Genomic DNA, 23291 nt, shown 5'->3' with positions numbered 1-23291 from the left:
TCCAAGGAAAATATCAATATTAAAGCTTCTAGTTGTATATTTCTCATCTTTAAACATTTACCCTTTGGGGTATATTTAATAATATACACAATGTTAACACATGCAGATAATTTATATATGTTCATATATTTAGAGATGCTGGTTAAAATAATTTAGAAAACACTGTTCTAATCAATGTGTAAGAAGACACTAATCCTCAAAAGATGTCCTACCCCATTTGACTCCTGTCATCCATTCTATAATAAAGTTTAGATCTATACTAAATTCTCAAATTATGTAGTGTCACTTTAGTATCTTGTAATCCTAAAGACAGCCTTTCTAGTTGCTTCTAGGAGCTCTAACAAGTTAAATTTTATTGACTAAAGCAAGGTTTGAGGCACTTGTTAAAACAGAATCCCAGGTCTCCTCCTTACAGATCAAATTTAGTACTTCTAAGATGACCAGGGAATCTGTTTTCAAAAAATGTCTAAATTATTCTCACGTAATTTGGGAAATGGGGCACCCAAGAATATATATTAAGTTAGCATAAGAAAAGTGGAAAGCACGGTCTCTGGGAGAAACATGACTGTGCAATTCTTTAAAATAGAACGTGAACCATAAAATGTCCATACAAATGCATATGGGAAGCTACAAGATATCAAGTTGGGAAATACTAGAAATTATCTTGCTTCCAATATTTACCTGTGATGTATCTTGTTTATCATGTCCCATGCTTAGGCATTCAAACTTCTGAAATGCTAGACATGCTATAAAGAAATCATTTTAAGGGTTTTTCCTGAGATGGTATTGTGGAGTATGTGAACTGGTAAGCAATTCTGCACCACGTGTTCTTGTTCACCAAATTTATTGTTGAACATTCCGAACACCAGATTATGACAGTTAAAAAAGAAAGCACCAAAAATTGCTACACATTAATACCTGAGCGGAGACTGAAGGCAAATATTCATCTATTAAACCCTACATCATAATGTTGAAACACAGATAAAAACATTCACAACACTCTACAGAGTACAATAAATAGCACTTTTTGTGCATTACAACCAGTTAAATGTAATAAAGTTAATTATACCATAAAAAATACACACAAAATTACACATAAATGTATTTAGTATACCATACATTGTACAAAGTACTGGAGAAGATCATGCATGTTTAAAAAGAAAAATCTGCAAGGTGACAATCATTTTTCAGTATATTCTATAGGACAAATTGTTTTGCACTGTTAAGTATAATTACTATGCACTGCATTTTCTGGATGAGAGTAAAATTATTGATTTGCAAATAAATGATTACTGAGTCTCAGTAAAACACATAGTTTGTCCTCTATAAACTTTTAACTATAATATAGAAACTGATGTGAGTTGACAGCCATGTATTTTATTGTATTACATACACTTAACCAAACTATTTCCATCTCAATTTGACCATGCTTTAAGGAAAGACATGTTTTCTTTTTACATGCTTTTAGAGAAACCTATATTTTTGTCTTTGATGGGAGGTAGTGGAGGTAAAATGAGAAGAAAATTGTAGAGTTTATGTTCAAAATTGAAATTGAAAAATATACAAAAAAATTCTGAGATGCCACACAGAGATGTGGGCATCTTTTGGCCGAGACCATGAATGTCCTATGAATGGAATAATCTGTTTTGATAGAAATTGTATGTTATTTTAAATAAGCACAGTAAAAATGTCAGTCTTTACATTAGAAGAAAAACCCACAAAAATCTGGAGCCAGTTCTCTCTTGATACATTAAAAATAATTAGGAAGGAAAAAGTAAAAGAGAAAATGTTTAAAAATATGCATGAATGTGAGTTTATATTTAACTACTGAGAAATTATTATTGACTAAATTAACTTTATTGGATATACAAATACAAGCCTCAATAATTTGAGGAACAATAAGTACAGGTTTTAGGGAAGAATTCATGTTTTTGATAAGAGTATTCACTAAAAAGACAAAAAATTACATTTGAAGATTAATTTTTCCATGCCTAATAAGTTCAGAAGTGCCAGCACCTTCTCCTAAAATAAATTTATTTTCAGAAACTTTAACCAACCTTAATTTTCTACACCTATGAAGTGTAAATCAATTTTAATCTGAAACGGGAACTGTGGAAATTAAAGGAGGCCTCTAGAGCAATAGTTCAGCAGATACTAAGGGAAATACTGATCAATTTTTACTTAAAATTTTTACTTCACCAACCTCAAAGAAAAGAATTTGGGGCCACTTTGAGAAGACCACCCATAATAAATATATAGTTATAAAACTGCAGGGCATTCCTTCAACATTTTAAGGCACAGTCTGTTTTATCCCAAACTGTAAGTTCAAGGTCACAGTGAAAATATGCATTCAATTTTGGTCTGGTTTCTCATGGGTATGTGGCTACATTTATAGTTAGTCATAAGTTTAAGAAATGGTAATACAATCACTTCAAAATAATATATCTAAGTCATTTTTATAGTTTTAAAAATGTAAATATACAATTTCCTAATTTATATACACTAAAAATTGGATTTTTCCAGTTCCATAGTGGAGGCAGAGAAGATTATTTCTACCAATATTCCAACAAATACATTATCTGCTTATGTAGAAAGCATGGTTATGTTAAATACAGGCATCTCCTACTTAGGATAAAATTATTCAACAAAAAGGACCAACTCATTCCAAAAATAATGTTCACTGAATTTTTAGGTCTCGTATATCATCTTTTTATTAATATCATCCATGTCCCTACAAGATAGTTGGATAAACTGTAACTAAATCAAGGTCAAACATTTTAATATTTGGCTTTCTCTTCTGTCTCTTTACTTCCAAGGCTACTTATGCAAACTACCTCAACATGACTGGGCAGAGAAACAGTTAAGTGACATTAAATTACGGGAAAAACCATAATATGAGGGACTGAAATTCCCTCTGAAAATTTCTGTAGGAGAGAAATTAAAGAATGGCAACCATATAAACACAACAGTTTCTGAATCTATCATATTTCTGCTTTCTCTCATGAGTACACTACCACATCAATGTTAACATTTTAGCATTAACATCTTGTTCTTATATTTTCCTTTAAGATGCATTTTACAATGTTTATTTCATTGTATTATGTTTAGTTCTAGTGGATAATTCTCCCCTATGAAACATGTGACTGTATAGAGGGACTGAATGGAAACACATAGAAAACCATAGAAATTCCACAATACACTTTCTGTTACATAAATGGGAGACACCTGTACTAAAAATGATCTGGGCAACAGAATTTAAAGTTTTACAGAATGAATCGGAAGCAAGATTACCTAAATGATTTCTTCAACTAATTACTGAAAGATCATTATTGGGTAAACTAATTTTCACCCAATAAAACCAGAAAACACTATTCCAGAAATCAGACAAAATAGAATACACTATGCTATAAGCTTTACATATTTTGAAAGAAAAATTAGGATATGGAATATAAGTTTTGATGATGTGTATTTAATATAAGTCCTAGAAGAAAAATACTGAAAAGATTATTTTTGCTTTAATCCCAATATGGTAAGAAAAGTTCATTAGCACAAATATCTGGAGGTATTTTACTGTTTCATTTAGCTTTGGTGACAAAGTGTGTTTTTGCTAACCGTATGAAAACAGTTCTATTTTCCAACGTAGAGTTTTATGCTAAAAAAAATTCAAACGCATCTTTTTTTTTCCTAAAAAAGGGAGGTTTTAAAAAGTCCAATATGAAACAAGTGCAACATGAAATACAAAATATGCCTAACACTTAGGCTTTTGAACAGTTAATAGTTCTATGCTTTGTCTATAAATTTTTACTAGTAACATTTCTACTATATAAATACTAAAAACCAAGATAATACTGAAAAAAATAGCATATGAACTTTACAAAAATGGTTAGGTTTAGATTTCCTGAACTAAGATTAATGTTCAAATATGCAAACAAATTTATACTAACTAATAAAACTACATCAACAGATACAGTTTTTCATAAGTGTTCAAAGTTACAATGTACAGAATGAGTACAGAATAAATCTGACTCACATATATCAAGCCCTATACAAAGTCATCAGAAATTAACTGGTTACTTGGTATTCTAAAACATAGTCATTTTTGGCAATGTTAACATGCCAAACACTTTTAGAAAGTACTGTATTTGATTTAAAATTTTTCAACTACAGACAATGTAATCAAGATGTAGCTCAGAATATCATCTTTTGAAAGCAACATTACCAATTCAGGGGTACTGTTACACTTCTACTATAAATTAAATAAGTTTATTCTATTTCCAAATTTTATTCCATTCTTAAGACTAAGTTATTAATTATAAAATTCAGTCATCTGTATTCATAATATAATTTATTTATCAAAAATGTGAATTCTTGAGCATTTAAGAGTATACATACTCAGATTTGGATAACGGGTCTGACTTTTCTTTCCTATTATCCTTACTAAAAGTAAAGAATGTGAGTAGCCTCACAAACTTTCTATTTCCTCAGGCTGTTAAAATATATTGTGAAAGAATGCATGATTAATAATGTGTAAGTAAAAGTTCATTACAGAACTTGAAATGTTCTTTGTTCAAAAAGACCAAAATAAAATTTCAGCTCCCAATCATCTTATTATTTTGTAATAGTATCTTCTACATTTACCTTATGTGGCAAGACGTTTTCTGAGTCTAATTTCATAATACAAAGATACTTTTATTGCTTCCTTTTTCCTGGGGAGTGCTATACTCTCCAAATTGACCCCCCCCAAACTACACAAGGTATCTTGTTTCCTGTAATTTCACAAATCTAAAACACAGAGAAGGGCTTCCCTGGTGGCGCAGTGGTTAAGAATCTGCCTGCCAATGCAGGGGACAGAGGGTTGATCCCTGGCCCAGGAAGATCCCACATGCCGCAGAGCAACTAAGCCCGTGTGCCACAACTACTGAGCCTGTGCTCTAGAGCCTGTGAGCCACAACTACTGAAGCCTGCGTGCCTAGAGCCTGTGCTCTGCAACAAGAGAAGCCACTGCAATGAGAAGCCCGTGCACCGCAACAAAGAGTAGCCCCGACTCGCTGCAACTAAAGAAAGCCCGCACATAGCAACAAAGACCCAACGCAACCAAAAATAAATAAATAAAATAAATTTATAAAAATAAAACACAGAGAAAAAAGTGATGATGAAATCAATGCCTTAGTCATAGAAGGTCTCAACACATTAAAACAAATTTTCCCAACTGATTTTCATAACAAGTTCCTAAAAAATTGCAAATGCAGCACTGTAAGGTTTTGCACTAAACCTCACAATAAAGCAAGATACTACACTAATTTAGACCTAACGCTTAAGATGAAAATACAGGCTAATTGAATTGTCTGGGGATTTGGGAATCAACAGCCCTAGTTTATCTCATCATCTTTGTGTTTACCCTATTTCCCCAGAGCTCTCAAGAATAAACTGAAAATTGAGTTTTACCTTTTATTGAGTTTTATTTCCCTTGACCACCTTCTGTAAGAGATGCTAATAAGCAGTGAGGTAAAAAGAACACACTATGCTATAAGTGAAAAGTCTGAAGAGTTTAGAAAAGAATGGGAACTAGATAATGAACAAATCAGACAATCTGCCTCATGTAAGTATGTGTGTGTGGTGCAAATGTGTACCATCTGCATGAGTGACAGGATAATCAACAACAAACATTTACTAGGCCTACTATAGTTCTTTATTTCTTTTCCTTACTGTATAATCATGCAGATATTATAGTGTAGTTCAAACAAGAAAACGTATTCTATTATATACACCTGAATTTATCTGAGCAAAATATGAAAAAAAATTAAAGATTAATTAACACATGATCAATATATATATTGAAGAGACTCAAAATCAGTGTTAACCAGGCACAAATGCTTTTTTTTTAGGACTACTGTTTTAAATACTTTCATTCTGGTGACAACCAAGAGAAGAGCTAGCAGAACCTGTGTAATTCCCAACATGAAAAAGATAAAGAAAAGAGAGTATTAATGATTTCTATCATATTATCTGTTCCAAATTATAAAAGTAGTAACTCCAGAGGACTCTTCAGAGACACTGAAAGTGCTCACTGTTTGTCCTGTCCAGTCTATATTTGGTCTAGGTATCAACAATAGGATCCAGGAGTAATTTTTATAAGTTCAAAACTTACTCAAAACTCAAAAAAAAAATCTAAATAAAAATGTCATAACAATAGAGCTCAGAGGTTTGCTAAATTAGATAATCCCTAACTGCCAATGAACAATTTCATTTTCGGTAACATTTCTGATAAACCTGTGCTGTTTTGCCAGCTAATAATATAGATTGTAGGCATGGTTCAAATAACGTGAATTTAAAGACAAAGGACTTTCCTTTTCTCAAGTGATAGAAACATCAGTTTTGTTAATCTTCAGACAGAGCCTACTTTCTCATCTCTGGTAGTTATTTGGTTTTAAAGTGCATTAGGACTTGATGAAGACTCTGTCAAAATGTGTGTGTGTGTGTGTGTGTGTGTATACATATACTTATAATATTAAATATATGTTAAAAAAACCCCAAACTACTGCTGTTTATAACATGCTTAATGAGAATCCTTTCTGTAGTCCTAAAATAAAATATTTTGTTGGAATAAATAAGACTTTAGGACTTGATGATAATGATACTCACATGAAATTTTCATGGAAACTAATGTGCCTAGTCTGCTGCTTTAAAAAGCTAATGTACTACTCACAAGTGAGAAATTTAAGCCTGTTACATTTTATTCATGAGCAGGAATGACTAAACAAGGAGACTTTAGATCATCTAAACTCATTGATTATGGCTGTCAATAGAAGATTCAAATTAATGAATTTTCTTAAGTTCTGTATATGGACCTAAGTTCAAATTCAGAAATAGTTAAATGACATATTTAACCTGTAACGTGAAATACAACTACATATGGGTGAAAACTTGAAATACAACACCATATGTACACAAGTTGTTATGAGTATATGTATAAACTAAACCTAGGCAGATGTGTCCTTGTTTAAATACATATGTGGTATGCCATGGGAAAGTGCATATATAATCTGGTAAGTTCTCTTTCCTTTCAGGTTTGAACACACAAGTATTCTGTATTTTATCCCTTTTGCTGCTTCTATCAAACAAACAAGAGCCTGGTATGCCTGCCATGTCTACTATGAGGTTATCACTTACCTTTAATGATCTCAGTAAGTGAAAATATGAATACTGAACATGAAGCTGGGAAAGACAACAATGGAATCAAACAAACTTAAAACTCTCATAGATGACAGCAAGACCATCTTCAACTGATGATGAAGCAGCAAGAACCCAAAGAACAAATGAGAAAAGAAGTGAGGTAACCCTCTACAGGCAGTAAAGTGGGAGCAACCTTCTAATAGGCAGTAACAGCTGAGAGGCTGTAACGGAATCCAGATGCAATGGCACGTAAAATGAACCTGGTACTCTAGGACATCCCTGGGCAGTAACAAGGACACAAGTTCACAGGTACAACTGTGGAGTTACTGGGACTTAAGGACTACACTTGCAAGGTTTTGGGTATTTACATCATACACATCTAAAGGAAGGGCTCTATCACTCAGGTATACCCCAGCCTTGAGTTAATCCTATCTTAAGGCGAAGATACCTACCTCCATTACCTACTTCCAAAAAGTGAGCTGAAATCTGAAATATAAATATTACTCTTTATCTGTCAAATAGTAATCACCTTGGCAAATTAAGATTCCACTATTAAACCTAGTGGCTAAACACTCCAACTTATTCAGGTATTCATTGTTTATACTTATGCTATTAATGGGGTAACAGTTTTTCCACTGTTATTCCATTAATAGTATAATTTTATACATTAAATGTGGTACTGCACTTCATCATGCTGATTTTCTTTCCATAGTAGATAAAAACTGTGCAAATGTAGAGCTTTTTCTGACCACTGGAATTTAGTTATTTTAACAATCCACCATGACCCGAGGCACTTTTGACAACCATGGGGTCAGTGAATTGAATAAAATGGTATAGACTGAATGACCGAACTGCTCCAATGCCTATAAGTAAATATCTATGAAAATTTTCTTCAAATTTAGCAATACATCTCTTCAGTAGTCTCCTGATATTCACTAAGAATACAAAATAAGATTCTTATTTGAAAAGAAACAAAATTTCATTGAGTTTTGAATTTGAATTACGTTTCCATTCATCAATCTTGCTGGTTACCAAGAAAACATGTCTCCTTAGAATTTAAAGTTGTATTTTCATAGGTGTAAGAAAACAAAAGATCTATTTTGTTCACTATGGCTGCCAAAAACTGACTAAAGACTGTAGCTATTTCATTTCTGAGAAAGCAAACAGTTTAAATTTCATTAATCTTTTAAGACTTATTTTTCAACATGTATACTGTAGCAAATACAAAGTAACCCACTTTTCAGAAGAAAGTTTGATGAAATGAGAATACTTGAGGTGAGGATACAAACAATGCTACATTTACTGAGTGTTTAGGAGAAGATCTTGGTATGGCCAATCAAGCAGACTAGCTGATATGCAGAGTCCTCAAAGACAGAGGCTACCATATCCTTTTACTGATTTTTCATAATGACTAGTACACAGATGTCATACCACAAAACAAAACCATGCTTCAACTACTTTCCTCAAGCATTACAAAACTAATTTCCTATTTTCAACATTGTAAAAATAGACTTGTCTTCTCCAAAGGATCTGGCTGCCCACACTGATGGATCTGTGTGTTCCCTCTTATTACTGGACCTAAAGGCATAACTGATCTTTATCATTCCTTAAATCCAATCTTACATAAAGTTGCATAATGCATGGAGTAAAAGAGGAATGAAGACAAAGCATGGAACCCTGTATAAGTGTGCTGACCCAAAAGCAATCACACCAACAGCCAGAGGAAGTGGAAACTGTGAAGTAGTCTTCAACAATTTACTGTAAAGAGACAGAAATATACATTATAATGTAACATACATTGTGAGCAAAAACTGAACATGTCAATCTTTTATACAGTTTTGAGAAAGTGTTCTAAGTGATTTTAGATAAAGTAATTTTTCGCATAATGAATTTAACAGTCCAAAATTTTTTAAAAGATCAATACAAGTCAATTTTGGCTAGAAAAGAGAAAAATATTCTAGTAAGTAAATAACCAGTTTTGTTTATTCTTTTAAATTTTAACCACAGAAAAATATTAGTAGGACTTTTATTCAGCTATGCTACCTCTAGAGATTTATCCTAATAAGAAAAAAATCAATGTTTACTAAGATATAGCTACAGAAATATTTATTTTCACCCTATTTAATATCAGCAAAAAACTTCAACCAAATAAAAAAGGAACCATCTTTAATTCCTAACAGGAGCATGTAAGATAAGACACTATTTTTAAAAGAAAAATATTACCACGAAAGGCTATCACCTTTTTACTCTGAAAACAGAGAAACTGAGGGGTTAAGAAACTTACCTAAGGACACAGAGCCTTAGATTGAAACCCCAGATCTGCCTGACTTTAGAATATCTGCAACTATCTGCCAGAATCAACTGAAAAGGCTCCCAGAGAAAACAAGCAGTCAATGAAAAGTAAAGTTTTATTATGGAAAATTTTAAACATATACATAAGTAGATTAACAGTATAATGAACCTCATGGACCCATCAACCAGCTTCAAAAATTATCAAGTCATGGCCAATCTTACTTTACCTATATTACTGCCCACTTCCACTCCTTCTATATTTTTTGGAAGCAAACCTTAGATATCATATCTTTCAAGGGTTAACTTTTTAAAGAAAAAAAATGATTATATCCTAACAAATAAAATGCATAATTAAGGAAACAAATATAATACATTTGCATATAAACTGTATTTGCACATAAACCATAATTACTATTATAGTTTTACCTTCAGGAACAGTCCAAGTAATTAGGAACGAAAGACATGTTTCAGACATGAAAGTATGATAAAGACCAGGAACAGATGTGAGAAAAAAAAAGATTAAAATACTATACCTTGATTTTATTGAAGCAGTGTAAGTATTTCCAAGAACTGCCATAGTTGGAATAAGGATAAATGCCAAAGGTTTACATGGATCAGGATTAAGTTTAAAGTAATACCTATGTCAAAAAGAAAAAAATAAAACATAAATCAACAAAGCATTGCCAATCATCTTAAATTCTCAGAATCAATCAATTAAATACATTTCAAAACGTTCCTATAGCTATATGGATATAAGAGAGCTCTAAACAGCTCAAGAAATCATTGATAAATAAATTTTGCTCTACATCATCTTTATACTCAAGGTTTTATATGGAGAATTATGTTCAGAAACTACTAAAGGAAATGAAAATATCCCATCTGGAAGCACTTCCTTTTTACAATAAGTATATGCCTGAAAGCTCATATATAAATAATATTTTATAAAACAAATTATTTAAAACATATTTAAACTGCTCTATTTAAAAAAGATGAAAAAATGAAGGCTTATATAAAGTAACTGTCTACAGCCTTCTAGAATCATAAATTTGTGCTCCTCAAGTAACTTCCTCCCCAAATCTGTGGACAAAAATTTGCACCTTGATTAAAATAAGGGACAAAGGAAAGATATTAATATTTGGTGACCTGTGATTTAATTTACTGAACTTATTTTGATTCAGCCAACTTAAAAAAAATTCCAGTATTTAGATGATCTGAAAGTTTTACATCATTTCTAAAAACTATATTAAGCAGGGGTTAACTATTAACTGGATAACGTGGCTTTTAAAAGACAATTTACCAATAACTAAATATTCTAGAAATAACCTTAGAGAGCATTTTTAGGCTCTCATTTAACCTAGGACACTTATCAGGTAACAAAGCAAATGACAGTTTTCCAGTAAAACAGCTGATCATTTATTTTAGTTTAACGTATAGGACACATCAGAAAAGTACACACTTCCTTCGTTATTTCTATTATTTTAAATGTAAGCATTTTTCTTCCCCTTAAATTTAAGAAAATATAAAATTGGTCGTGAATTGAAAAATATATAAAGCACTAGCATTATGAATACTGTAAGTCAGCAAAATAAAGCACATTTTCACATATTTCTAGACTCAAAGAAGGTTAAAGAAAATACAATCCCTCCCCTTTGGGGCAGATTTTGGGAAAGTTTATATTCTCACGGAAAAGAAGAAAATGTGAATATGCTGAAAATAAATTTCAGGTGTTAGCTTCTTGTTCTTGAGAAAGTTTTATGAAACATTAGGAATCCTGCAAGTCTCTACTTACAGATATTTATAGTTTGAACCACATAAATTATAATTATATAAATAAAACACACCTAAGATTCTTCAGCCAATAAATTAAAGATGGCATGCTGAGTAATACAATCCATGTTAATAAGTTAATCACGGTACTGTGCATGCGAAGACTATCTTCAGCATCACTGGCAGATAAACGGAGATGGTATACTGTAGAGTCTTTATGGTGATTGGATTTTTTTTCACTTCTTCTAGAGTGTTTGGGGTTCTACAAAGCAATAAAGTAAAAATATCAAGATATTAAATAAAATTTAAGTTTATTATTTTATTTAGAATCATACTCAATTATCTAACAGCTAAATAAATACATCTTTCCATTACCAAATTGATATAAAATACTGAATTATCTTGTTTGAAAGTATTTTAAAGCAGTTATCAGTTATAAAATTTTTATTCCTTTGACTTGCTATTTCCACTGCTAAGAATATATCCTCTTACGTAATTACTTGAAATAAAATTTAAAAGATAATTGTGATAAAAACAACTTAAGGACTGACAAAGATCAAATTAAATGACAATCTAAGTCTTACTTTAATATTCATTAGGCTTGCTTTTCTTAAAGTTATTTAAATTCATAAAACCTTTTAAATACTGTAAAGTCCTAACTTCCTTTTACAAAAATCAACTTTCATATTTTTCCATGTTCTTTCATACTAAAGTGATATAGCGTTTTGAAAATAAAACTTACCACAGTCTGGCTATTTTTAAAAGTTGTTAAGCTGGCTTGCAGATGAACAATCTATGAAAAAGGAAAGACTTTAATTTTACTTTTATTTTGAAACAAAAAACATAACCATTTTTACTGAAATAGAGAAGCACTATAATTTGAAATTTTAAAAACCTAAATAAATAAAAATTCATTTAAACATTTAAAAACATTCTTTTAGAAAAGATAAATAATAACTACATGTGCTTGCTATCATGGATTAAAAAACAAACAAAATAATACAAAATTCCAGAGTATGTTGGGGCCAGGATATAATGCTATATCTTCCACACTGTGTGAGCCTATGCTTGAATGGTGCCTTGCTATCGCAACTTGAAGTGTCATGCAAGTCAAAAATTTGATTATATTCAGCATAGTATAAAGAGTTGAACATGTGTTATATAATCTAAATCTCTGAAAATGTGGAACTCAATTATATAGGGTGGTGAAATGTTTACAAGAACCTGAGAAAGTCTATAAATTTACTAGGTTTGCTTAAGTATTTGAGAAAGTTCTGCTTATTGTGTCAGTTGTTTGAAATATCCACCTTAAAAAACTAAAAATATTATATTTATAAATCAAATTAATTTATATTTGTAAATCAAAATAATTCTAAATAGTTTTTTCTGATGGACATATTTTTCCTTTGTAAACTGAAAGTAATCTATAATGTGCATGTATTAATGTTAAATGCAGATGCAAATAAACCTTTGTTAAAAAAAGGAAAAAATTATTATCCTTTCCAGTATCAACTGTCTCTACATAAGATTAATGTGGAGAACAAGCAGTTGTATAATGTAGATTTTCCTGAAAAGCTGTCAGCCTTCTTAGAAGTGTTTTTCATTTCCTCAGTAAAATTGTCAGCTTAATTACTTTTATCCTGTCTTGTGATTCTCTAGCAACATTTGTAACATTCTACATTATTTCAGCATGATTGACAGACTGATCCCACTGACATAACTTTTTGTTTTGTCTATTATCCACGTTTAAAGGGAGGTGTGAATAAAAACCGTTCTAGTAAAATGTTTTTTAAAAAGTTAACATTACTTGCCAGAGCATCAAGCAATATGGAACAGATTATATCTCCTCCCCTCCCTTTGTTTTTAACAAAGAAACCCACTCAGATTAGTAACTTCAGTTCTACAGTTAACTATATATATTTGAAATAGCTAAGATGTTTAAAAAAACTTTACACATAGGCCTGTTATATAACAGCAGTGATCAAAAAAAATTTTTTAACAAAACCCATGGGAAAGTCTATGCCTGTCTGATACAAAGCTCAGGTCTTCTGACTTTACTGATTTGACATACCTTAAACACATAGTAAAGATAAGTAAGAAGGATGGCAAATGCTCCACAAGTTGTCCAACTAACTATGATCAAAACAACTGTCAAAATGGGCAAGTCTGGTGATATTATCTTCATATCTTTAGGAAGTTCAGAGGGCCTGGAATAACAAGAGTAAAGCTTTCAAAAGCATATTAGGGCTTCCCTGGTGGCGCAGTGGTTGAGAGTCCGCCTGCCGATGCAGGGGACACAGGTTCGTGCCCCGGTCTGGGAAGATCCCACATGCCGCGGAGCAGCTAGGCCCGTGAGCCATGGCCGCTGAGCCTGCGCGTCCGGAGCCTGTGCTCCGCAACGGGAGAGGCCACAACAGTGAGAGGCCCGCGTACCACAAAAAAAAAAAAAAAAAAAAAAAAGCATATTAACAGTTATTTACACAGTCACATATAAGCAGAAAACAATACAGTGCTCTGCCAGGCTCTCCTTATTAATGTGCAAGTATTACTATAAGGTAAACAGGCTTTTTAAAATAAAGGTGAGGGGTGACACATATTTTAAAATTCTTTTATACACTGTGATAGTTTCTCTTGCATTTATATATACTATGGGTAATACGTGTACTAAAAAAGAAAAAAATATTATTAAAGATAATTATTAATTATAGGCCCTGTGCCATACAATTCCAATTTTGATAGGAAGAGAAATACTTTTGTTCTTAAAGTCTTGAGGTCACTCAGACATGTGATGGTGTTAATGTCAGAAGCACCTCAGAAGGGTGGAGGAAGAAGCATCATACCATAATCCCCTCTGTGACAGTAAATCACATAACACGGCTGGTGAGGAAATGGAAACTAGATCACTGGTTTACCAAAAGAGCATACCAGCAACTTCAAACTGTCTTTGGATCATAATAAACCTCTAGGCAATGTTTTTGGAGCTCTTATACATTTCATCTAATCTGACCCTAAATATCAAGATTGGAGTCTCAGGTTTGATTGAAAATCAACATATAAAAGCATTGCCAGAGAAACACTTCGCCCTTGGAAAGACTTACAACAGTGAAATTTAAAAATACTTGTGTAAACTGTCAAGCTTTTTTGATTAACTCTTGAGCACTATGGTCAAAATCAAATGTAGCATTTAACTTGAAATAAATGATAACCTATGACAAAAGCATAAGTTTGAACACTAACCCCATGTTTTACTAGTTATACATTTTTCCTCAGAAATTATAGTTTAGTGAAAGCAAGTTAATTTTAAGGTTCCCTATCAGAATACAGTTTTTTTCTTAAGAGCAATAAGGAAGGTTTTCGTCATTCATTCTTTACCTTTTCAAAGTCAGCCACAATGAAGAAAGGAGTCTCACAGATGTAGAAGAGAGTAGGCCACCCCAGTAGGCAGTACATGTTCCAAACAGAAAAAGAATCAAAGATACAAGGGGGAAACACATACTCTGACTAGTTAAAACGATGGCATCTAATTCTGGTAACAATAACATATCCCAAAATTCTTTAAACCATTTGTATCTGTGGATAAAAGAAAACATACAAAAAATAAAAGCAAATAATACAATAAAAACAAAAAAAACCCCAACAACTCTCATTAAAGGATTTAATACTTGAAGTGTTTGACCATTCACTACAGTTCCCAGAATACCATGATATTTCATTTATAATTATACTGAAAAAACAAACTTCAATTCCTGGTAGGGAACTACTGAGTCAAGTGATCTTCAAGGATCTGAGTCTCAAGTCTCAATGCAGCTTTACTGCTCTCATTGATCCTTGTAATGAAGTAATAACTGGTCTTTTTTTTAAGTTAGAAAGCCAATAGCTAGTTATAAAGACAGAAGAAAAGACATCTAAGTAATGGTTTTTAACCAAACAAAAACAAAAACAAAACCTGAATAAATTAAGAATGCGACATTAAGTAGGGTAGAGAGATCTAAAATATACTTTGTATGGGAAGTAATAAAAAGTGTTCTGAGGCACTGTTTCACCAATATCCTATATTGCTTTGTGTCCATGAATCTGGGATACCCAAAGCTCATGTACCACATACATTCTTTTGAAAATTTTAAAGTCCTGGTATATTTATAGTCTAAATTTAGACTGATATATGTGTATATATATTATATATATAAGTTCAATAATTACTTCTAAACTATTGAAGTAAATGTTGATGTACTTATTAGGCCTTTGCCTAAGAGAAAAAGTCCATTTAATAAAACAAGTCAATTGCCTTATTTGTATGGAAATTTATCCTTCATATTTGAGCCAAACATAATACTTTATATATAAAACAAAATTAAAATCATTATCACAGATAATAAAACTTACCCCAACAGAAACTTAACCATAATTACAAAAGGATCAACTTTGTATGGTTTGGCTTCTTTATCCAACATAGCAGCATATTCTAAGCAGTGACCTAGTGATTTAAAAAAAAATTATATGTAGTAGAGAATTCAAAGTAATTAAGTATGAGACATATTATATGCTGCATTGTTCGTAAGAGCAACATATCTCATGTCATAGAAAGCAAGGGTCTTTATTACTACCACAGAGACTCTTCTCAAAAGATAAAAAATTACCCTAATTTGAAAGACAAATCAAAACTACAATGAGGTACCACCTCACACTGGTCAGAATGGCCATCATTAAAAACTCTACAAATAGCAAATGCTGGAGAGGATGTGGAGAAAAGGGAACCCTGCTACACTGTTGGTGGGATTGTAAATTGGTGCAGCCACTATGGGAAACAGTATGGAGGTTCCTCAAAAAACTGAAAAATAGAAATAACATATGAACCAGCAATCCCACTCCTGGGTATATATCCAGACAAAACTCTAATTCAAAAAGATACATGCACCCCTATGTTCATAGCAGCACTATTCACTACAGCCAAGATGTGGAAACAACCTAAATGTCCATCAACAGACGAATAGATAAAGATGTGGTACATATATACAATGAGATATTAGCCATAAAGAAGAACAAAATAATGCCATTTGCAGTAACGTGGATGCAACTAGAGATTACCATATTAAGTGAAGTCAGTCAGGAAAAGAAAGACAAATATATGATAGCACTTATATGTGGAATCTAAAATATGACACAAATGAACCAATCTAGGAAAGAGAAACAGACTCATGGACATAGAGAACAGACTTGTGGTTACCAAGGGGGAAGGGGTTGGGGGAGGGATGGAGTGGGAGTTTGGGATTAGCAGATTGAAGCTTTTATATATAGGATGGATAAACAACAAGGTCCTAATGTATAGCACAGAGAACTATATACCCTATGAAAAACCAAAATGGAAAAGAATCTAAAAAAGAATGTATATATATATATATATATATGTGTGTGTGTGTGTGTGTATGTATAACTGAATCACTTTGCTGTACAGCAGAAGTTAACACATTATAAATCAACTATACATCAATTAAAAAAAGTTAAAAAAAAGAAAAAAAATAAACATAAACCTACTATAAAAATTTACTCTAATTTACTGGTTCTCATACAAAAGTACATAGCCAATCATCATTTGTGAAACAGATTCAGAAAGCCAAGGCTATGGTTTTGTCATTTGTAGTTTTACAAAGCTCCACAGGTGAGCTATTTTTTTTTGGGGGGGGTACGCAGGCCTCTCACTGTTGTGGCCTCTCCCGTTGCGGAGCACAGGCCCCGGACGCGCAGGCTCACTGGCCATGGCTCACGGGCCCAGCGGCTCCACGGCATGTGGGATCCTCCCGGACCAGGGCATGAACCCGTGTCCCCTGCATCAGCAGGCGGACTCTCAACCACTGTGCCACCAGGGAAGCCCGGTGAGCTATTTTTTAAAAACTGTTTTACTGAGATATAATTCTTATAATTCCATTTAAATTCATCCATTTAAAGTGTATCCAATTCAGTGGTTTTTTGTATATTCATAGAGTGTGCATTATCAACCAGTCAGTCTTAAAACATTTTCATTACTCCCAAAAGAAACTGGTCCCCTTAACTGTCACCTCCAATGCCTCCCCATTCCTAGGCAACCACTAATCTACTTTCTGTCTCTATAGATTGGCTTACTCTGAAGATTTCATAAAAATGGAATCATATATGGTCCTTTGTGACTGGCTCCTTCAACTTAGCATATTTCCAAGATTCATCTATCTTGTAGCATTCAGCACATTATCTGTTCATCAGTTGATGGACATTTTGGTTGTTTCCACTTTTTGGCTATTATAAACAGTGTTTAGTGTGGATGTGTGTTTTCAGTTCTCTTGGGTATATACCCAGGAGCAGAGTTGCTGAGTCATATGGTAACTCTGTTTAACCTTTTGATGAACTGCCAGACTGCTTTCCAAAACAGCTATACCATTTTACATTCCCACTAACAGTATACAGAAGGTTGCAATTCTACAAATCCTCATTAACACTTGTTATTATCTGTCTTTTCTATTATAGCCATTCCAGTGATTTCTAACAAGCATCTTTGGTTCAGAACTACTTCTTTAATTGATTTGAGACACAATCCCATACTTAAGTCCTCTAGATTAACCAATATCATATATCCCCAGGGTCTCTGTGGACTATCTAGATATAAATCCCAAATGCTTGAAAATCAATTGTCAAGTCACTTAAAACTGAGAAGAATGAGGTGTCTCTTTTAAATTTCCAAAAATTATATTCAAGTATAGGAGATGTCATATTGCCAGAATAATCTTTTAATTAAAAGGTTGGGGGCTTCCCTGGTGGCGCAGTGGTTGAGAATCTGCCTGCTAATGCAGGGGACACGGGTTCGAGCCCTGGTCTGGGAGGATCCCACATGCCACGGAGCAACTAGGCCCGTGAGCCACAGCTACTGAGCCTGCGCGTCTGGAGCCTGTGCTCCGCAACGAGAGGCCGCGATAGTGAAAGGCCCGCGCACCGCGATGAAGAGTGGCCCCCGCTTGCCACAACTAGAGAAAGCCCTCGCACAGAAACGAAGACCCAACACAGCAAAAATAAATAAATAAATTACTAAAAAACTCCTACCCCCAACATCTTCAAAAAATAAAAAATTAAAAAAAAAAAAAAAAAAAACGAAAAAAAGATTTAAAAAAAAAAAAAAAAAAAAGGTTGGATCTGGGCAGATCACATTAAATGTTGCTTACTTCTTCCTGGAATATAACAGGTTAAATCAGGTTAAAATGAACACTAAAGGCAGACTTGAAACTGCAAAAAAGTCACTGAAAGGAAACGAGTAGCTGTGAAAGGATTTGGCACCATGGAAACGGTGGAGGGGATTTTTGGACTGCTTTTGTATGTTTTGTCCCCACTCTCTTTCTCTCTTGCCTCCTCTGATTATCATTGTACAAGCCTGGCAAGTGTGTGAGGCTCCTGGGAAATTGTTCTAACTGCTATACTCTAGAGAAGGCTTTGTCCAATGTACTATACAGTCTATATTTTCTTCTCCAGATCCATGTTCTACCCTTTACTTTGCTCTGAATTCTGGGAGGCTGACTTTTAGGAACTGGCTTCTAGTTGGGTTCAGTGAATGAGAAGCACTGGCAGATAGGAGGATAGAAGGAAATAAAGTTAGTGTATTTATTTCCCTGCTTTCTCCCCGCTGAGCCACATGCTGACAGTGGCCACAGCATTTCTGCACCCTCTCTAGATTTGCTCCCTCCCTTGCCCTGACACCTAGGAGTATCAGATGGCTCTGTTGCTAATTTGGTATTTTATCATTTGTTGTTGGTTTCCCTTAACCCTATACATACCTTTGAAATAGTCCCTTCAATTAAACTCTTAATTATTCCATTCAGGGTACCAAGACCTAAATGATACAGTTGATACAGCCCAAATATTACACTGACTGCCAACTATGTGCTTGGCCCTATGTCAGGCACCGGGAACAGAATGGAGAACAAAATCCCTGTCAACCAGCTTCTACCTCTTAAGAGATCCTCAGAACAGAGGGAATAAACTTTAGACACAAGGGTATAAAATGGAGAAAACAAGTAAGGACTTTTCTTGGTAATCTCTTAAAACTTAAGAGGATCTCAAACTCCTGTAACCTTGAGAGAGAAGGGTGGTGAATTTTCAAGAAGTAGATGTGTCTTCATTAGCTACACGTAGGATAAAAAAAAGTAGTAATGAAGCATTGAGGAAGGAAGAGAGGGAGGGAGGAATAGAAACATTCTTACCTGTTGAGAAAAGAGAGTATAACTGTCCTCCATAAGCAAGAAGGATACTAGATATAACATAGGCAGGAAGAGCTCCACCATGAAATCTAACTACCTAGAAAACAGGCAAATCAATGGGTAACTTCTGAATGTTCATGTTAATGAAATATATATACTTTCACATGAAATAAAAAAGTTGTTTTTCACTTTATACATTTTCTGACATGACTAAAAGATATCTTGAGTAATGGGTATAAAAATTCTAAGCAAAATAAATGCTAAGAATACATCGCATATTAGAAACATGTTATCTGAATTTTTCATCAAAGGCATAATAGAGGCAATATATAATTGTGTAGCATATGCTACAAAATTTTTTACAAGGAATGTTTATCGAGCATTTAATATGTTCCAGGTATAATACTAAACATCTTATATGCATTATCTCATGCTCTCCTCCCAAAAATCCATCCATATAGTTCTTATCCTTATTTTACAGATGAAGAAATTCAGGTACAGGGGGCCCAAGTAACTTGCACAATTAAGAGACAAGCAAGTTACTTACTTACTTGTTACCTCTCTTTGCTCTTAACAGTAAGATAGGGACAATAATAGTACTTACCTTATAGGTGGTTTTAAGGATTTAAACATGTTCATTTGTGTAAAGCATTTAGAATATTAACTTGAACATGATAAACTATCAAAAATATGAGCTGCTATTGTTAGGCTTTTATGTCCTTCACCAGCTTTGGAAATGTTGTAGAATGGAATTTAACTCAAAGCCTAAGTTCATAACCATTATGTTATAGCACCTCAAGTCATTCTATCAGCTGATCCAATCTACATAAAAAAATACATATAACAAAAACATAGTGTAAGTTCTTCTTTTAATGTTAAAGTTTTAAAAGGAAATTACTTTAAAGCATGTTCTCCAATCCACAGAATTTTTAAGAACATGTACAGACTCCCCTGTCAATCTAATGAAAACTATGGAAATGAATGCTTACACAAAATGTTAAGTAAAATTTCAGCAAGTTCAAGGTCTCCCTGAAGCTCCTCTGAGGATTCCCAGATTAAAACTGATAAGACTCAAAAAACATAAAGCTCATACTCATGATTTACAGTTTGTAGCTTTGACGGAAAGGAGAGGAGAGTTGAGTGAAAGGGAAAAGGTCATTTTCCTACCTGTTACTAAATGATGCTCACTGCCTGCTAAAGACATGCTAGGAAATATATAGCATACTTTAGTTATTAAGTGTGTTGGAAGGATAGTTAAGTAGCATAACAGGCTCAGAGTCGTACTCCTGAGTTCAGACTACAGCTTTGCCTTTCACTAGCTCTTAGGCAACTTATTTTACCCCTCCTTCTCTCTAGGCCCTTATCAGTAAAATGGAGTTAAATAGCACTATCTCACAGGGAGTTTGAGGCTTAAATGTGTTCATTTGTGTAAATCATTTGGAATAGTAACTGGCACAAGTAGGTGATCAGAAAATATTCACTGTTATTATTAACCTTTAATGCCCTTCACTGTTTTCAGAAATCTTGAAAGAGGTCCTACATAAAATTTCTTTTTAATGACTGAGTGTCATTGTTATGAGTAGTAAATATGATACTGGGCCACAGATACAACAATCAACAATCATAAACTGGCCTCCGTGGGTCATATTCAAATTGTATATGTGCTTCATTTGGCTTAGTACTTGGCATAGTATTTCTTTACATTTTGAATTAGATGCCAACATTGAAAAATTAAAATATTTTATCTAAAAATTCAGATTTCTAGTTTCTCTTAAAATCTAAAGATTGGGCAACATTGGGCTTCATTCCTACATGGAAATGATTTATTAAGAGTTTAAATAATTCTCTTGAGAAAGCAACTTTCAGTTTATTTTCTGTCCTCTCTTTCATAAGAGTAGACTAAACAATATGTAAGTATATTTTCCTCTTTCCTTTTTTTAAAAAAAATTTTATGAAAAAATTATCTAATCAAAGGCTAAAGATTCTCCTAAGTGGTTTCTCTTTAGTCCTCTTTCCAGTCTTCTTTGACTAAATCAGTTAACACTGAAAATATGTATGATTTTTAAAAGACAAATAAGATATACAAAACCTAATTCATTCTCCTACTGTTCTCAAGCTAAATTTTGAAACAAACATGAAGGAAGAGCATCTTATTTCATTCCAAACATTTGAGGACTTAACTCAATTGCCATGAATTCTTCAACATTTAAAAAAGTACCTACCTCTGATCCTGCAACACCCACACATCATCATTTTTTAGAAAAATTTCCATGTCTAAACAAGACTATTAGTCTGGGTTTTTTTGGTGTACATATAATTACACCTGATTATACAGTATCAAGCAAACTTGACTTTTCTTGTCACTAATCTGAATTATGAACCCCAGGGATGATACGGATAAGAGAGTGTGTTATATCCTCAGCCATACCACCATGTACAGTGACATACTAAAAATACAATAGCATGAATTCTTCCCTTTTATTCCAAGATATAATTTTTCTTAAAAATTGATCTCTTAACATTTTAGAGTATTTATTATAACTATCCATGATGCTATTTTCCAACTTACACTAACATTTAATCTTCTCTTTCTAATGTAGCACAAAATTTTTACACATTAGCTTAGAATTTTCTAATGTTCACAAATTTATTAATAATCACAATCTAGTTCTTACCAGGTTGTTGTCAGGATCAAATGAGATAACATACATAAAAAGTTTCTGATTTACTTTTAACTTGTGAGTTTTATTATAATTATAGAATTAAATGACTTAAAAATTCTGCTATGCCTAGACTGCAAAACATAAGAGACCAAAAAAATAAAGTGAAAGTAATAAAAGACACAATAAAATTTTTAGTGAATTTTAAAACTATAATTTCTCTGACTAATCAGTATTATCTATTTATGTCCAGATTGCACAATTCTGCAAATTATAATGATGTTGAATAATAATATAGTAGTTCTACAACTTGATAAATTATTTTTGTAACACTATTTGCCTATGAATTTAAGATACTCCCCAAATGAATTTAACCTATTTCAGCATGTTTATTTTTAATATAATTTACTTTTACCTTTTACAAACTGAGCTTGCACAACATAAAAAGTTCTTGCAAAAAGCTCATTTATATGACAGAGCCCACAGGTTTTATTGGATTATGAATTATAGCATCGTATGAGCAACATGAAATCTTAATATGATATCCATTTAGCCAAAAATATTAATTTTCTTGAAAATCAGGAATCAACTTTCATTCTTAGGAAGTATCAAACATGAAAGCATCACCTTAAAGCCAGGGGTGGCCAACTATGGCCTGTATGCCAAGAATGGCTTTCAGATTTTATTAACATGAGAAAAAGAAGAAAAAAGGAGAAAGAAGAAAAAAGAAGTAGCTGCAGTAGTGGCAGAAGTGGCAAGAGACTATATATGGTCTGCTGAAATACTAATACCTGGTGCTTTACAGAAAACGTTTACAAACCCTGCCTTACAGTTTCTATTCACAAGGCAATAAATAATTGACAAGGAGTCTCTCTTACCTGTCCAAGTATTTGTGAAAAGGAAGTCTTAACTGTCACCTAGTTTAAAACAATTATTAAAAAAAGGTTATTTTCCCTAAACTCTAGTTCACATTTTATTAAACTGAGCACTAAGCATAATCATTAATTTTTTTATAATGATGAACCTAAAGGTACTCAAGATCTTAAAAGAATTCTCTGAACCATCAACGTTTAATTTGTATCAACTGTGGTTTTGCTGTTCAATATTTTTTCTGTAATCTAATTCTTTCCCAATTAGATGAATGCTATGATATGTGGTATCATATGATACCGTGATACGTGGTAAC

The 23291-nt window shown here is 32.9% G+C and overlaps 1 protein-coding gene across 1 annotated transcript in view; it reads right to left on the bottom strand.

Annotated features, from left to right (window-relative positions):
• Window positions 1-614: 614 nt before the first annotated feature.
• The window catches only part of PGAP1 (post-GPI attachment to proteins inositol deacylase 1), a 71387-nt gene continuing 48710 nt past the window's right edge, over window positions 615-23291 (bottom strand). Inside the window, exons 19-27 of the mRNA XM_082630329.1 lie at window positions 22984-23022; window positions 19449-19542; window positions 15616-15706; window positions 14605-14802; window positions 13304-13439; window positions 11975-12025; window positions 11307-11494; window positions 9999-10103; window positions 615-8931 (exon numbers count right to left, since the gene is read on the bottom strand). Of these exons, the coding sequence (XP_082486455.1) occupies window positions 8793-8931; window positions 9999-10103; window positions 11307-11494; window positions 11975-12025; window positions 13304-13439; window positions 14605-14802; window positions 15616-15706; window positions 19449-19542; window positions 22984-23022 (1041 nt within the window). The 3' untranslated portion in view covers window positions 615-8792. The remainder of the gene's footprint in view (window positions 8932-9998; window positions 10104-11306; window positions 11495-11974; window positions 12026-13303; window positions 13440-14604; window positions 14803-15615; window positions 15707-19448; window positions 19543-22983; window positions 23023-23291) is intronic.

This window comes from Mesoplodon mirus, assembly GCF_964341445.2.
Source record: "Mesoplodon mirus genome assembly, chromosome: 8".
Taxonomy (NCBI): Eukaryota; Metazoa; Chordata; class Mammalia; order Artiodactyla; family Ziphiidae; genus Mesoplodon; species Mesoplodon mirus.
Note: the sequence above shows the minus strand (reverse complement) of the source record. Positions and strands in the feature narration are given on the sequence as shown.